The 17830-nt window shown below is 41.0% G+C and overlaps 1 protein-coding gene and 1 long non-coding RNA gene across 2 annotated transcripts; both read right to left on the bottom strand.

Moving 5' to 3' along the window:
* Positions 1-1807: 1807 nt before the first annotated feature.
* LOC143509754 (uncharacterized) lies at positions 1808-2880 on the bottom strand. Its single transcript, XR_013129764.1, has 3 exons — positions 2829-2880; positions 2037-2132; positions 1808-1905 (listed from the first exon to the last, which is right to left on the bottom strand). It is a non-coding gene; the product is annotated as an uncharacterized LOC143509754 (long non-coding RNA).
* Positions 2881-10842: 7962 nt separating this feature from the next.
* On the bottom strand, positions 10843-14306 carry bambia (BMP and activin membrane-bound inhibitor (Xenopus laevis) homolog a). Its single transcript, XM_076999566.1, has 3 exons — positions 13856-14306; positions 12018-12299; positions 10843-11758 (listed from the first exon to the last, which is right to left on the bottom strand). Exons 1-3 carry the CDS (start codon positions 13929-13931, stop codon positions 11328-11330), a joined length of 789 nt encoding a protein of 262 aa, XP_076855681.1. The 5' UTR covers positions 13932-14306; the 3' UTR covers positions 10843-11327.
* Positions 14307-17830: the final 3524 nt, after the last annotated feature.

Raw genomic sequence — 17830 nt, 5'->3', positions numbered from 1 at the left:
CTGTGGAGACCTAGAGGCCCCTCTATGAATGGGGTTTTGGTCTCAGATCTCCCTATAAATAGAAGGTTTGAAATGAATTGTTTTTTTTCTAGATAATAAAATGACTGGAAATTGGGAGATGAATAGGGGAGAGGAATAAAAGAAGACAGGGGAAGTGGGGGGGGGGGGGAGCCACAGGGAGAGACAGGGAGTAAAAGATGAGACACGGCGAGACAGAGGAAACCCTGGAAAACAGCAGTTTTGTTTCTCATACCGCCTCCCCCTGCCTGTAACCTGAGAGCATAATGAGACGCAACTCCTGCCAACGATTTCCCTCACCACCGCCCTCTCACATATATACACGGCACAGCATACACATGTACACACAAACACACACAAAGGTACATATTGTGTAACAACATGCCAAACAGAGATCCGGGACATGTTTTCCACGTCCTACTGAATAGAATGAACTACGAGAAATATCAGTTATGGCACAATTTAATATTATAGTTTTGAGGAAAAGACAAAGAAAGCAAAGACATTGAAAAGTTTCAATAACATGTCTGCTTTTCCACTGTATTCCTTCCCAGAGAGTAATGTGCAGGTCTCTGTGTCAAGAGGTCCGCAGTGCCTCAAGAGTGACAGTTATTACATCACTCCCATCAGCCTTTGTGCTGCGGTGATTTAGAAATCACAGCCTGAGGCCAAGCTGCTAGATGCACAATACTGGGAAGAGACAGAACGTTAGACACAAAGTGTGTGTAGGTGTGCATGTGTGTGTGTATGTACATATGTGTATACGTGTGTGTGTGTGTGTGTGTGTGTGTGTGTGTGTGTGTGTGTGTGTGTGTGTGTACATGTGTATATATGTGTGTGTGCGTGTGTACATGAAATGCAGGTGCTGACTCTTTAGTTTTTGAGCTTCTGACTTAGCTTGAGCTACCGGAAAAGAACTCAACCTGAATGGAAACTGGGGTTTGCCTATCAATCAAATTATTTTCAAGAACACTGTTGTTTATGTTCAGGCTAACACTGTATGTAACTAATAAGCATGAGAACAAACTGATAAGGAAGCAGTATGTAATATTAGATGCAGGCAGCAAAAATGCAGGCCTTTTCTGCTTTATAGAAGGTTTTTGGCTGGCTTTGTCATTAAGACAGGAGAGACACTTCTATTTTGAGTGAGCTTATTTTGGGGACAAAGAACTGAAATCTCTAGCCAAGACACAAAAGGGCAGTAAGAGATGAAAATGTGAAAGCAGAGAAGTGCTACCAGCAAACACACATACACACACACCTAATCACCTACACACACACACACACACACACACACACACACACACACACACACACACCTAATCACATACACACACTCAGATTCTGTTCATTTTCTTGTCTTACAAAGATACGGCACGGCTTACAGTTGCCACATTTGATTCTTGCCAGGACTGGAAACTAAGAAACTGGAAACTGGTTGTGGTTAGCCGAGAGGTTGTGTATGTGTGTGTGTGTGTGTGTGTGTGTGTGTGTGTGTGTGTGTGTGTGTGTGTGTGTGTGTGTGTGTGTGTGTGTGTGTGTGAAAAAAGAAAGAGGCAGATACCAAATTTTTATTTATTACTTTAAGGACTTTAAAGAATAAAAGGTGCTGTGCATATTTCGTCATTCCATAACACAAATTAAACTTGAACTCAATTATATGAATGACGAAGCCCAAGGCAATCAAACATGTCTATGAAACAAACAAAAAAAAAAAAACACAAACTTACTTAATTTAAGCATTGTGGGACTGGCACTTTAGAACCAAATGTTTATGGGACCAACGATTACTCACAGTCAGCATGCAAATTCAAATGCAAATAACCTACCTTGATATTTCAGATGTTCACATAATGCTTTTAAGACCATGCTGCTGTCTAAAAGCCACTAGACAGGACGTATAAAACAAAGTATAGTTTTTAATTACTGAAAAACAATAACTGAAACCAATTTAATGACATAGTAAAGTACTGTACATAAGCATACAAAATCTCACAGACAAGCCTGCAGACACACACCTCATTTTGAATAGGAAGACGCGTCGTATGTTTAGCAGACAGTTTTAATGTTCTTTTCTGACTTAATGCTGACAAACCTGTAGAGAGATGAAACCCCTGTAAAAGGACTTAAATTAGAACCTTTTATAATGAGTGTGTTCAGTGAGTGTGTGAGGTGTGCTGCAAGTTTAACAGCAAAGGTTGCTCTGAGAAAACTCATAAACGTGTCACTGAGACCTTGACCTTGCAGTAAACAGCTTCACTCCCTATGGTCCCTCTACTTTTTTTTTTCACTTTCTCCATCTTTCTGTACCTCACTCCATCTCTCTCCCTCTTTTTTGCCATTTCTATTCCTCCCATAGCAAAGTTAACTATAATCACTGCAATGCATTCGACAACTTGGGTCCTATAAATTTAGAGCTGAAGATACACCGAGTGCTTTTTCTACTAAAATAAATAACATTAGAATTTGCTGATGTAAAGAGGAAACTGGGCCCTGTGCTTCGTTTATCTAGGATCTCTGTATTCTGCCTAGAAACTAAACGAGAAATGCAGAACATTACTATTTTACTTAAAATATTGATTACACTATATTTTACAGTAGTTTCAGCCTAAATAATATACGTCAGACTCGATAATGCTCTAAATACTTGTCATGACAAATGCGGTTTCAGGCTGTAACGTTAGCTAAACTATGTTAGCTTTTATAGCTAGCTAGGATGAATGTTTAGACAGCTAACTACACAAAATATCTCAAGAACTAGCTAAATGTTAGTGTAAATAATGAAGAAAGAGTAATGTTGGAAGCTTTACTTGTGCATAATCAACTCCTTTCAACACCCATCTTCCTTGCGCTGTAGCTAAGTTAGTTAGCCAGCTCGGTTACTAGGGTAACCAGAGTTGAGTGAGAGGCCGAACAGTCTGGTTACGATTTCATTAAACCACACACACAGACACACACACACACACACACAGACACACACACACACACACACACACACACACACACACACACACTCTCTCTCTCTCTCTCTCTCTCTTTCTCTCTCTCTCTGATCCATTTGCATGCAATTTCTACAGTACACTGTAATGTCTTAGTAGAGAAAGGACACCTCACCAGTTAAAATAGCTTGCTGGCTTCTGGCCTACTGTGTCTCTGTCCGCAACATTTACACCAATTACTCGTTTTTTTTTCTCCCTGGGCATCTTCCCCCTTTCCTCCTCAAGCTGACACTGGGTCCAAACAATCCTTGCACTCTTAACGCTAGCCAGCGAAGCCCAATAAACCATCTGAGGAGATTCATTGCTACACATTTAGCCTTATGACATAATTCACTTCTCCAGCGGCATGTGGCGGGGATGTCGTTCTCCAAAATAAACAAGCGGTTAAATTCATATCGGCAGAAGGTTTAAGCACTATGTTTGATTTTATTGCTAGTAGGCTCCTCTAGCATGAACACCAACTCACCTTAACTTGCAATTATCCTAAATATACCAGAAACTCTAGTTCTATAATAAGCTCTTAGACCTGTTCTCCAAACTCTAGAAAGCAATCCTTAAGCAATCAAGGCATCAGCATGCAGATATCCTGATGTATGAGACTGACAGTTCAGAAGTTAATGCCCTGTTCCTGAGTTAATTCATATACTTTGCCCCATTTCAAAAACATTGAACAATCTTCAAAATGAATAAATACAGTTTATTTGCCAATAACCAGCCTGATCATGCAAAACTGGCTCAAATATACAGCAGGTAGTCAGACTGCTACTCTTAAGATAATCATGAGAAAATCTTTTTCAGATACGTGTCAACGGCAAGGAACTTCATTGTGTTGAGACCCAACCACACCCTTCACATAATTACTGAAAGAGGGTGGGGTTACAGATGTGGCCTTGGGCTTTTTCAGCTATCGCAACCTCTACTGAAAGATAATTGCCTTTACAACCTGCAATACCCAATCAGAGCCTTTTTGCACTGAGAACCTTGATAAGCTTCAGACTGTGAGCTGAATTGTGAGCTTTCCGCTTGATCGGATCCAAGACATGGCATCTGTTGCACTGTGCTTCTCCAATTTGACAAATTACTGTTTGCATGTATGTTTGTTATGTTTTGCTAAGCCAAAGTTCAAAGCTTTGAGTTGACTTTTCAAGACAGAACTATTGGCTTTCTAAAAAACATAACATTAGGTTATCAAATTGTCAGTAAAGGTAAAACTGTGTCCATAACTTGTATTGGTTTTGATCACTGGGCCCATTAATGGGGAAACTGAATTTTTGAGACTCACCATCTTTCTTTAAACAAACAAAAATATTAGCCTATTTCATACAATTGTTTGACTGGTCATGAGAATTTTGGCAGGCTATGCAAAACGCTGACTGAACAAGACTATTCAAATACTGTAAAATTATTAAAAGGCTTCAGAAACTGATTTGTGATCTGCAAAAGTGTAGAAATAAGGGAAGCTAAGCCGAAGTTGAGGTGATGCTTTTCAGAAGCAGACACTGCCTTCTCTCCTTTCAGTGCTGTAATCCAGGGGCTTTGCACTCACAATACACACACATTATATCTCGGCAGGAGGCCTGAGGCTATGGCTGCCAAGCCTGGGTGTGTGTCACAGTTTAAAAAGGAGAGGAAAAGAAGGAAAAAAAAGATAAGAGGCTTCTCGGGCCAGATGCCAAATCTGCTTTTGTGAAATCCATTATTAGTCTCAAGCACGCACGCAACCTGTACAGGTTTTGCCCATTTCGGTTACTCGTTCCTCCTTCTCTTACACCTTTGTCCTGATGTTAAGTTTGTTTCATCCAATCCTGTTACAGAAAACTCCAATGGAAAGGACAAAGGTTGTTGACTTTTCTCGACAGTGAAAAATTATTCATATTTTTCTTCAGATCTGTGCAGCAAGCATAATGCCAGTGTTTCATACAGACTGATCAAAGGCTATATTGTGACATAAGAGCCAATAACAATGCAAAGTTTGGCTCCAAACATGTGTACAGGTTTCATGTGTGTATGCTGACATCATTTCACTTCCAGTGATGGCGATTTGTGAATTAGTCACTGGTGAAGGTATCTGGTGTTAAAAAAAAGTCAAAAATGCTTTTATATCTGCCATGAATGAAACCTCCATTTCATGTGTAAAATAGTTGTGGGTGGAGCTGAGAGAAAATTTCTTCTTTCCTGTATGTGTCCTAAATATATTGCTTGTACATTAGAAATGAACCTATATTTAATAGTTCAGCATTTACTAATATTAATCAGTTCATTAGTTCATAAATGTTGCAGCTAAGTCATTCTTACATTCAACAGTATAGATAAGTACATGGATTGCAGTGAAATAACTATAAAGCCTATCTGGCATATAAATTCAAAGATTTTAAAAATCTTTTTTAAAAAGTGAAAATGCACATTTAACAATCCATAACAGCAATAGTCCACACCAGAACCCAGAGAGACATTTCACCCTTCTAACTCTCTCTTGTATGTGCACTTCCGCACACACATCAACCAATCAGTCTTACTCAATCACAAGTGTCAAAGCCTCCCAGTCAGGCCTGGCCTTGTTTGGTGGTTTAGATAAACCTGGATCCATTAGAGCAGCTGAGTGGAGTGTGTTTTAGCGAGCAGAGGTCAGTGGCTGAAGCTTTGCACTTAAGAGAGCGACATTGTTCTGCCATCTTTGGATGGGTTCACTGGGGAAGCACTGCGGTGTCTTCTAATATGGAGGAGCCGTTTAAGTGCTCTAAGCCACAATGAGTCTGCAGATCACAGGGTCCTTACTTGGTGGAAGCACCCTGGAGAAAGCTGTTATGTGGTCAAGCATAAATATATACACATCCACATTTCTGCAGTTGTGAAAGCACACAGCGACATAGCAATTGCAAGCTCAATGTTGTTAGCATATCCCTTTGATCTTCATGAAAGCGAGAGTACTTACGAGAAAATAACAAACGAGATTAAGAAATTATAAGAGCTATAAAATGGGGTACTCTTTCCTTCGATATCCATGAAGTCAAAGACTGGTGGTGATTGGGCGGTTATTTGGTGGTATAAAGCAGTTATGTAACTGCAACTAGATAGCTTCAACAGCTATGTTTACAGCTGAGCCAGAGTGGCTAACCAGGAGTTTCAAGAAGATTCCAGATGGACCGGCTCATGCCAATCTCAAGTTTTGGTCAGTTGGATGGGAAAAATTATTTTGTGGGCCCAGTTTGGGTATGAAACTTCCGGGCTGAAAAAGGGGACCACTCCAGCCCTGGTTTATAGTCATGGGTGCTTCAAAATACGAATTCCTAGAAAAAGGAACTCTGGAGTGTAAATACAATTTACAAATGTGATCTTTAAAATGGAATTGGTTTACCATGAAAAGTGGGGAAACTTAATTGCTATAGTGTATATCACAAAAACAATTTTTAAATCTAAACCCTCGAAAATATTCATGGTTAGACAATGCTTTTCCATTCCAAACGTCTGTATTGCATTAAATTCATGACACCAGAGTACAATAGTACAATACTGGCATTGCTGCACTCTTAGTAAAACTATAGTACACTAAGTACGTAAAGTAATACTTCTGGCTAATCTTTCATGCCAGGAATTCTCACCCCCATTCAGAGCTCTCAACTGCTCAGATTTTCCCCAGTGAAACAAAAATATAAAATCTCAACTTAAAGACTCTGTCATTAGGGTTTGTAAGAGTTAAACATCTAGTCTCTTAAACATTCCTAGTATCATTATTTTGCTTTTGGGGTCAGATTTATATCCAAATGTTAGCCTGACTTCAGCATAAATGTTTGGAGAGGAGCGAGGCATGAGGACATGGTTCCACTTGTTGTTTTGCTGTGTTCAAAGCACATCGCTTTACGTGCCTCTTCCAGTCAGGCAAATATTTACTTGTGCTGTTCATTAAATGGACACTTGTCGGGAGACCATCACTTGACTTTCCAGGATGAGTCTTCTCAGCGTTCTGCTTTGGCCGTTCCATGTAAATAGTTGTTGTGGAATGATGGATTGTGTTTGTTTATTGGGAGCGCTTGGGGTTTATTTCATTAGTAAAACCAATAAATAACCATCTGGGGCAGTGACAAAAATTTGTTAGGTTTCAAAATTAAATTGCGAAGGCTAACTTCAGGTGCACATCTTTATTTTCATGAAGGTAATGCTGGCGAGTGGGCTGGGTAGGGGAGGTCTCAGGGCACTTGTGGACCAGATCAAACGTTTGGATCCCCTCTCCAGAGACAACAGTACCAAATATTAAATTGCATCCCCTTAAACAACTCTGCTGTAAATATTGACATTATAGAGCACTTTATGTCCTGAAAGACAACAGTTGGTTAAACTAATCTAGGTCCAGCTGTCTTTTTTAGCATGTCCTTTTGAATGGAGCATTAAGTGTTATTAAGTCAGAGGACAGTGCAGGTGTATAAATATTGTAGAGACAATAGATGTTATTAATACTCGTTGAAAAGGAGGTAATGGCAAGATGTTTACATGCTGAGTACTAGAGAGGGGAAAATAAGGCAAGGAAAAAATATATGTGTACATAGACCTTATGTAAAGTGATTCAGGAAGATTTGCTCATCTCTTCAGGAAACACATGCTTAACATAATTAGATCCATTTTAGCTACACTATATTGCCAAAAGTATTCGCTCACCCAACCAAATTATCAGAATCAGGTGTTCCAATCACTTCCATGGCCACAGGTGTATAAAATTAAGCACCTAGGCATGCAGACTGTTTGTGAAGTAATGGGTAGCTCTCAGGAGCTCAGTGAATTCCAGCATGGAACTGTGATAGGATGCCACCTGTGCAACGAATCCAGTCAAGAAATTTCCTCGTTCCTAAATATTCCACAGTGAACTGTCAGCTGTATTATAAGAAAATGAGTGTTTTGGAACGACAGCAACTCAGCCAGGAAGTGATAGGCCACGTAAACTGACGGAGCAGGGTCAGTGAATGCTGAAGCGCATAGTGCAAAAAGGTCGCCAACTTTCTGCAGAGTCAATCACTACAGACATCTAAACTTCATGTGGCCTTCAGATTAGCTCAAGACCAGTGTGCATAGAACTTCATGGAATGGGTTTCCATGATCGAAACAGCTGCATCCAAGCCATACATCACCAAGTGCAATGCAAAATGTCAAATGCAGTGGTGTAAAGCACGCCGCCACTTGTCTCTAGAGCAGTGTGATGAACTTGACTGGCCGGCACAAAGTCCCGACCTCAACCCGATCTCAACACACTTTTGGGATGAATTAGAGCAGAGACTGAGAACCTGGCCTTCTCGTCCAACATTAGTATGTGACCTCACAAATGTGCTTCTGGAAGAATGGTCAAAAATCCAATTAAACACACTCCTAAACCTTCCCAAAAGAGTTGAAGCTGTTCTAGCTGTAAAGGCAGGACAAAAGCCATACTGAACCCTATAGAATAGCAATGGGATGTCACTTAAGCTCATTTGTGAGTCAAGGAAGGTGAGCAAATACTTTTGGCAATATAGTGTATGTTTATATAGCCACTGAGAATGGACCTAGCTTTATACTAACTGTAGGGAGGACATGGGCCCCAGAGGGAGGGCACAAGAGAATTGAGGACCTTACAGACAGAGCCAGGGCTGACTCAATAAAGCTCGACTGTTGAATTAAAAAGAAGGCAGTTTGAAGTCACATCAAAACAAATTGGGCTTTTGTAGGAGCCTCAGCCGGTGCCTGTGTTAGATTTGCATGTCAATGCAAGCAGACTGCTGGGCCAGGAGCAAGCAGAATGAGCAAAGCAAATAGCACATGCTCTTTACACAGACCACCAGAGAGCTGAACAGCTCTATTCACAACAGCCTGGGACAACACAGAGGACGTGGCACTAATTCGAATGGCACTTTTTCAGTTTACATCAACATACAAAACAAGATGTGGTCCATGTCATGGTATAGTGACTACAGTATTACATCTAAGTAATAATAATACTCACTTTTAAATTCATAAGACAAAGTTTTACCAGCACTTCTCAATTTATGTGATTTATAAACAATTGATGTGTTTATACACATCTTTGCCTGAAAATGTTTTTAAAATAATAAAAAATATATGCAAGTATATATTTGTTTTTGAGAAGTTGCAAATTTCTGTGTTTAATTTGATTGAAATCAAACGCACACACATCAAAAACATTTCAGGAAGTAAGAATGATAATGAACAGAAAGTCACTAAACGGTTTGTGTGTGGATGTTTGTCTTACATACATCTGGGTTGAGCCGAGACAGATTTGAATCGGAGCATTAGCGTGTCAAAACTCTCTGGGCTTTTGTTATCATTAGCTGGGCGCTAATAGCCCTGAGGGAAACTATGCTCACTAATGCTAGCGGCTGTTAAGTGGACATCCTGCTAATGGCGTCTTGCAGGGGTCAAGACTCACAACAGGGTCACCTGAGATGGGGGAGACAGAGGGGGGGGGGGGGAGCAGGGGCTGAACGTGCACTTAGGACAGTGCAGCAGCGCACAGATGAACTACCATGTTGAAGGAGATGTCAGCGGGGTTTATTTACTGAAATCCTTTGCCGTCTAGGAAGTGCTCGTGTAGTAAATGAGCCAAGATGTTCTGCTTAGGTGTTAGCTAAGGTTGTGTTAGAACAAGGTTAGGTGAGGTTGCTCTATTCAAATGACTGAGAGCCTAAAGCTTTAGTGTGTGGCTTTATATATGAGTGGAGTCACCTTGGTGTAAAAAAGAACAGACATAGTCAGTGTAATATTTCAAATCATGCACATACCTTAAATATTGATCCGAGACTGAAACAAGAGTCCTTAATATTTCTTAATATAGTTGAGTTTTGTAGTTCTCAATTTCAGCTGGCAGCATAATTTTTTAAAAACCATCTGGACATGTGTTGTGTGTTTTGGATGCATATTCATGTCACAATAATTATTACAATATAATAACCAGTATACAACAATATCATGATTTTTAGATGACCAATCAGCTTTGCTCATTATACCTAAATATAAATGCATAAATTAAATTGGTGTATTAGAAAATTATCTTATGTACATTGCCAATAATGCAAACCATGCTTACTGTATTCAAATCTCCAAGTATTTATCTCCATACTTTAGGCCCAACATTATGAGGTTATGTTTTGTTCATTTTGATTGACTTATCAGTATTAGATGTTGATAAACATGACCCAGACGTCAGGATGTCATAATGATGTATGAATAGAGGGCACTTCACAGTGCTTACTGGCACCACCATTCACTCATGTATGATGAAGCCTAAATTGTTTCATCATTTTGACTTCATTCACCTTCAGTTGATCTCCTTGAACAATATGCTCTCAGTCATCCCTGTTTAATTCACAAGGTTTTGGGCCAGACAGCTACAGCTACCAGTGCCCCATACCAGCTCACCCTGAAAACATCAAGAGTTGTAAAGAGCAGCGTGAGCTGGAGATGTCCATGCTGAGGGAACACAGGCGTGGTCCTGTGACTGCTCAGCGGGGTCCGAAGGCTCACCGAGCATACAGCTCACTGCCGTTCCGTTACACACTAAACAAACACTTACTACCTCCAGCGTTATTCCCCAGAGCTAAAGCTACAGAGCCAGGGCAAGCACGAGAACGATGTAATGGGTTCCCTCTGGATGGGCTTCAGAAATGACGCAGTCCAGGGAACGGCATTCTATTTGAACAAGGCCCTTGTGTTAACGTCCGCGCATGTGCTACTGAATGAGAGCATGAGCACAGAAGCGTGTGAACGCACACACACGTGCAGTAAAATATGCATAAATACGTGTAAAAAAAAAAACAGAGCAATAAAATTATAGCCAGGCACATTTAAACTTTTACAGGCAACACAGAGCCTTTATTTTATAGAATATGACTGAAATAAAAGTCGATATTCATACCCTGGTGTCAGTGAAATTCTAAATTCAGCTTTTTTTAATGCAAAAAAAGTATTTTTTCTCATCACTTTATACAAATGTGCAAATAAGACAGGCATTGTGAATCCTTCAGTGTTCAGTGTCAGTCTAGGTTCCACAGGACAGAGGCAGACGAAGTTCGAATTCCACCCCCAAGTTCGAATTCAAGTAAAGTGCTCCATCGAGGAAAAACCAAAAAACAAAACAATGCAAACATTGATGTCCTTTTCATTTCTCTCAATTTACAAGGGGGGAAAATAACATTACAAACGCAAAAAGGCAAATAAAATTAATAATAAAAATAAAAAGAACAACAACCAAAGGCCCTGCAGGGTCCTCAGCCTCGTCTCCGGAGTCCAGTCAGGCGGCAAACTCAGTCCCGGCACAGCGGCCTTGAGAAGTAGTCATACGAACTCCAGCTTTCCGTGTCCTGTGTACATCCCCCAGTGCACGAGCGAGAGGAATCGCTCCCCTCCTCCTCCTCCTACGCTCAACTCCGCCTGCCGCAGCTTTTCGCAGCCCATGCAGCATTTGTCGTGGCCCGTGACGGGCACCATGCACTCCAGGTCCAGCTTGGCCACGTGGCCCTTCTTGGCGTGGTGGTGTCCGTGGAAGCTGTAGTGCAGACGGGACAACATCTGCTGGCGCTGTGCACGCAGACGCTCGTTCTCGCTGCGGAGCATACGGAGCGCCAGCATGATGAGCAGAACCAGGATCAGGCCGCCCGCGATGGGCACGGCGATCACGGCCGCCCGGAACCACACCTCCTTGGCGGAGGCCAGCTCCTGGACCCGCGTGATCAGGTTCTGGTTGGAGTTGTCTGGCTGGTAGCGGTCTACAAGAAGAACGAGAGAGGAGGGATGAAGGTCACTTTTCACATTTAATCTTAATGACATCTGGTTCATACGACAATAACCAGGTTTACAGACTATAACTAGTGCTACCATATGTCCGATAAAAATGTAAAATATCACTGCGGTTCCCCAGACTATCATCTGAATGGACCTTAAATATCAATCCCAATCATTTGTGAACAGTGATATTGTACAGATGGATTTTGGACAGTTATATACAGCCACACAGTCTTTTCTTACCTGTGGAGTCGCTTCGAGTGTGTGCAATGTCGTGCAGTCCCCGATAGTTACACATGTCATCATTACAGCACACAACAGGAGAAGGACCTGCCTTCATCTCCTCCAAGTTCTTCTTGGTACAAACATCCAGCGAGTTCAGTATTGGGTCCAGGCACCCGTGTGTCAGCGGGGAGTTCGTGTTAAGCGGGTCCAAAACTTTGGTGAAACAAGCGTTAAGCTCCGACTTGCACATGTATCCGGTAGCAACACAGTGTGGCGCGTCACAGTAGCACCTGATCTCACCTGTAAACGAGACGTGAGATTAAGTAAATAACAGGCAGGCTGGCGAGTAGCATTCACGTCACAATTGAAGTTGCAGTCCCAGACAATGAGCGGTCCATCCCCACCCGGTTACATTCTCAAACAATGCTGTTGAATTCATTGTATGAAATGCAAATGTTTTTTTAGATTCCTCATAGTGCATCTTTCTGAATGGGTGAGATCCCATGTGAAAATTTGGGAAATCCTCTCCGCAGTTAAGGCATTGTGGGAATGACAACAATGTCCAAAAGCTGAATGTGTTTCATTACAGAATTAGCTAATGTAGATTCTACCATCCATACTTAAAAATATGATAAATGGACTTCTAAATGTAGATTGATATCTATTAAAGCTTTTTCGTCTATCATCGCTGCAAATTTATATTTGTAAAACACAACCAGCTCATAAAATAAACGTTTAGCTACTAAGGAGTCATTTTCAGTACCACATCTGAGCCACACTTTCTACTTTCTGCAAAACAGATATCTTATGCTTTGTCAAAGTCAAGCTCTTTAAATCCAAATGGACAGTGGTCAAGGAGAGGGGATCGGGCAGGACCCGTTTCAGTTTAGCACTGATATACAGAACAGACCACACGAGTAACGCGTTTCTCATCCTAAGAATATACCCAAATATTTATAAACACATAGATAAACGTCCTACTTCAAAGCATGTTAAAAAGGCCTTTACAAGTCACTTGCACCTGAAATATACCATGCATAGGTAATGATTTCTTATTTCGTCCCGTGGTTCCTTCACATTTGTAACGCATGTGAACACTAACTGCTACTGTGTGTTGACATGAAAGCGGACACCAGACCCCAGACGGAGACACAAACACAAATAAACAACAAATAAACACCGCCTAGGGCTGCTGTTGTGCGCGGTGTGCGCAAACACGGGATTTGCGTTACATCTTATCTTATTAGCGCAAAACAACAAGAAAACAGCTCCACGAATATACATTGAACGCAACGCACGTGCGAGTGGGCGAAGGACGACGCTGTAAGCGCGCGGGTCAAACACTCCACGTTAACGCCGTTGTCTTACAGATTATTTATTTAATCCACCGATATGTTTGTTGTTTCCATGCAGGCCTCCATGGGGTCAATTATACAAAACAACACAGGCACACAGCGTTACATTTACACCTTTTAGACTTGGTGAATGAGTGTATAAGTTAAAACATTTGGCTGCAGGACGTGCAGGGTAAACTAGTGGTAGTTTGTTGTGGTGCAAACATCTAGTGGGCACTAAACATCTAGTGTGCACTAAACTGGCCCGTGCATCGCCCACTTCCAGTGATTAAAATATTGCTACGTAGAAAAGGAAAATACACCATGGTCACTTTTACACCAACTTCCACTAGACATGGAGGTGAATTTATATAAGAGGTCAACTAAGACGTCAACTCAGACGTTCATCGGTCAAATAATCTACTTTACAAAAGTGCAGTGGTTTCCCTTACAGTTCTACAGCTTTATTCGTAGGAGTAGGCACACACACTTTACTGTCATGTAGAGTTGTGCGAGCATTACCTTTGGTGAGGAGAATGGCCATCGCACACAGTTCCAACCGAAACCAAAGCGAAACAAAACTGGAATGACGATCCATTTACGACTACTGGTGCCAGTCTTTTAAGCCTGTGGCAAGAGCCTCCAATATGTGCGGTAAAGACGTGCTAACATGTGTTTTACACAGACAGCCGCGATCCCAAATATCCTGGTGACATAGTATCCAAAAACAGGAGCTTCACACACTCTCGTCCCACACACAGCAGGGAAAACCCAACACGTACCGTGGATTCCAGAGAAACGGAACTTAAAAGCACGCGCTTGCGGCACGAGACGATTTCTTTTTGCACGCTTTCATAACGCAACGGACGTGTTAAAAACACACAAACGGTATGAAAAGTAATTGTTAAAAGTCTTTAGATGTAATCCAACGTAACAGATGTGGGTCGCGTGCGCAGCTGCAGGATCGCGCGCTCTGGACGCACTCCCAGGCGAGCGCGCGTCGGGCCCGTTTTGGGCGCGTTACGACCACGCCCTCTAAGACGCTCATTGGTCCGTCGAGGCGTTTTATTTGCATACGTAGGGCGATTGGCTTTTGCATTGGTTCACACGGCGGTCACGCAATTCATCATTTCGCCTTCGTTTAGCTACAATTAAGATTGTAGAATATAAGAAGTAAAAGAGAAGATAAATTCAGACGAAAGACGTTTTTTTTGTGTGTGTATATATATATAACGTAAACACTAATGCATTATTTGCTGGTAATATAAAACTAGACCTACATTTTTATCTCAGATATTATATAAAACATGCCCATTCCCATTTTCACGAGTAATACATGATTTTCACTCATTTATTCCACATTTTTCATTGGTGAGATGACTCACAAATCGTGCAAAACTATTCAAATGCATGTCTATAGATCGGTGCTTGGCCATCATATTTGGGCTTTTTATTTTTAAAAACGTGTTCTTAAGGTCGCAGCAAAAACAAAAGAAACTGCGTGTGATTTTAGGACTGGGCCTAAGCGGTTAGATAAATGATCAATCCAAAGAGGCGCATGGCGCCAGTGAGACGACGCAGACAGACAGTGAGACTAAATCAGCCCCAGGACAATCATGCAAAACACACAAAGTCATGATCGATATCTCGACAGCCCAGTCTGTATGTTCATCACCTGGTCAGGCAGCATGGAGCAGCACACTGAATGCAGGGGAGGCTGTCTGTTAACTACAGGAGAAAGTCGTTTTCTTAAGAAATTGATACACTTGTGTAGCCATATCAAAATAACATTTAATGTCCAAAAATAACAACGGCCAAAATAAATAATGGGAATATCGAAGAACGTCTATAGGATCAGATTTTCAAGGGTGCTGTTTTGGAGGACAATATCAATAATGCGATTTTAATGGTTTTCCCAAATAACGTAGTGCTGGGGAAAGGAACATGGATCTTATCATCATTTTCAGCTTTGTTTGGCGAAAAACAAAGAGTTACAACTTAAAACTGCCCTGAACATGTTGCTCCATCACTCTGGTGGAATAAATGTAAATAAAGGAATGCCTCAAATGAAAACCCCAGTGAGCAAATATATGAAACAAATCAACACCACAAGTAGAGTGACTGTGGTGTGTTTGGAGATGTAATCATTCCTCCTACTGATAGCTGTGGTAAATTCACGGGACTTTTGATGACCAGTTGTTATAATAGTAGAGACAGACAGCGCGACGCTCTGGTCTAATTGCCCTAATTGCCCTTTGCCTAGTGATAGACGGCCATCGGTGCCGTGTCAGAGGGTAAAGCCTGACTCCGCTAGGAGGGACACACGCACAAATAACCGGACTGATAGCAATTAAAGTCGTAATTGTCGGTCATTTCGCTCAGGCGCCAGTCTCTTCAAGCTTTGAATCCAATGGCTAAAGGCTATACACCTTTCGGAAGTACCCTCACACATTTTAAATGTGTAAAAGCAAGATTAAATAAAAAATAAAATGAAAGCAATACAAGTGAACAATCTGAAATGCACGGTTTAAAGGTCAGATTTTTTATTTATTCTTTATTTGTGTATATTAGCTTTAAAGCATATGACACTTCTTTATAAAGTATACACTATATTCACTAGTCTTTTCCAGAATCTTAATGCCAGCAGTAAATATTTTGAGAAAATCAATGCATTCGTCGACTGAGAAATGATCTTAGTTTTGCCTATTTATAAAAAATAATAATACATGTCAAAAAGAATGAAAATAAATTATGTAGCAATATAATATTTACAAATGATTATTTGTAATTGATTTATGTGTGATTGTAATAAAGTAATAATACGTAATATTTTGTAACAAGAAATTATTTGTAAATTCTTTTGCATACATATTTGCATTTTATATAACATCTTTACATTTGGTAAAATGTATTAACACATTAATTGACGTGAAATATATCTGGAAGTAGGCGTCATTGTGGCGTCACTTGGTGGAATAAGTGAGCCCCCTTGTGTTCACCATTAAAAGTGCAAGATATTTGTTTTTTAGTTCAGGAAACCCTAATTAGCATTATTAGTAATCACATTTACTGATTAGTAGTTAAAGATTTGTATATCTTATGCAATTATTAATGAACATTTACTTCAGGAGCAACGAACTAGCTTGATTTTAAGTTGAAGTTCCTAGCTTGAAGTGTTTCCACATCTTGAGGTCTTACATCCTGCCTGCAAGAACAAAGTGACCATGCTGGGCATAGAAAAACCTGTCTGCTTAATTTGCTATTGAGTACTAACATAATGTGTGAACACCACCTAATCTACAAGAGAAGCCAAAAAGAGTAAAAGGCAGGTGAGAATCTGTGCAAGCATTCTTGACTGGGGAGGTTCTCTGATACTGAATTTGAAAGGGGGATTTTGAGAGGGGGTGTGAAAGGTGCCTGTGTCTCCATTTACCCACTGAACTGTTGACTGTTCACACCTTTAAATATACAAATAGAGAGACTGAAACAGAGGTGGAAGGGAGTGGACCGGGAAGGAGACACCCAGAACGAGAGAGAGAGAGAGAGAGAGAGAGAGAGAGAGAGAGAGAGAGAGAGAGAGAGAGAGAGAGAGAGAGAGAGAGAGAGAGAGAGAGAGAGAGGTATTCAATATCCTCCTTATTTAAAATGCTCAAGATGAGTCTTCCAGTGACCATTAACATTTAAAAGTTAAATAGCTGGAGAGGAAGGGAGCCTCCTCTTTCATGTTGGCCTTTTACAAGCCTGAACGAGAGACAAGAAGCAGCATTCACCTTCTACAGATAAAGGGAATAATATTTTACATTTTACATTTACAGCATTTAGCAGACGCTCTTATCCAGAGCGACTTACAAAGTGCTTTGCATCTGATCATAGAATTCATCCTAGGTAATAGTACAGATATTTTAGCCTTTACAAATCAACACTGGATACCCAGGATTCCAAAGGGAAGATTTTTTTTTCATGACTGCTCTTCAACTTTAGCTACGGACTAGACACAATGTTCTCCAGACAATGTAAATTACAGGCAGTTCTAATTGGTAGGTATTCCAACTAAAGCCGGGAATTAACAGCTCTCCTAAGGTATGATGGGGGTCTAAGTCCAGCTTAAAGCACACAATATTAAAATGTGCCATATTTGTCAATTGTGATTTTTTTCAATCGAAATGTGTCCTCCGTTTTTTACCCATCTGTGTAGTTAGAACACACACATACACACACTAAATGATTACTAGGGGCTTGTGGTGCACACATGCCCAGAGCAGTGGGCAGCCCTAGCCCGGGGAGCAGTTGGGGTTAGGTGCCTTGCTCAAGGGCACCTCAGTCATGGCTTCAGGTCTGGGAATCGAACCCACAACCCTCCGGTCACAAGACCAGTTCCCTACCATGACTGCCTAATGACGACTGTTCTGAACCAGAGACCTTCTGACAAGGACATGTCACTCACAGCAATGCATTGTACTGAACTCTAATAGTCAAGCTTTCTCTAATGTTGAAGGG

This window comes from Brachyhypopomus gauderio, chromosome 3 (genome assembly GCF_052324685.1).
Source record: "Brachyhypopomus gauderio isolate BG-103 chromosome 3, BGAUD_0.2, whole genome shotgun sequence".
NCBI classification, from domain to species: Eukaryota; Metazoa; Chordata; class Actinopteri; order Gymnotiformes; family Hypopomidae; genus Brachyhypopomus; species Brachyhypopomus gauderio.
The sequence above is the reverse complement of the archived record's forward strand: the minus strand, read 5'-3'. Positions and strand labels throughout refer to the sequence as shown.

Bases quoted from the DNA above. Each gene is read 5' to 3' on its own strand.
- bambia (XM_076999566.1), bottom strand. From the start codon at position 13,931: ATGGATCGTCATTCCAGTTTTGTTTCGCTTTGGTTTCGGTTGGAACTG. The intron at 12,300-13,855 runs GTAATGCTCGCA...TCTCGTTTACAG, and splicing joins GGCCATTCTCCTCACCAAAG to GTGAGATCAGGTGCTACTGT. The intron at 11,759-12,017 runs GTAAGAAAAGAC...TTCTTCTTGTAG, and splicing joins CACTCGAAGCGACTCCACAG to ACCGCTACCAGCCAGACAAC.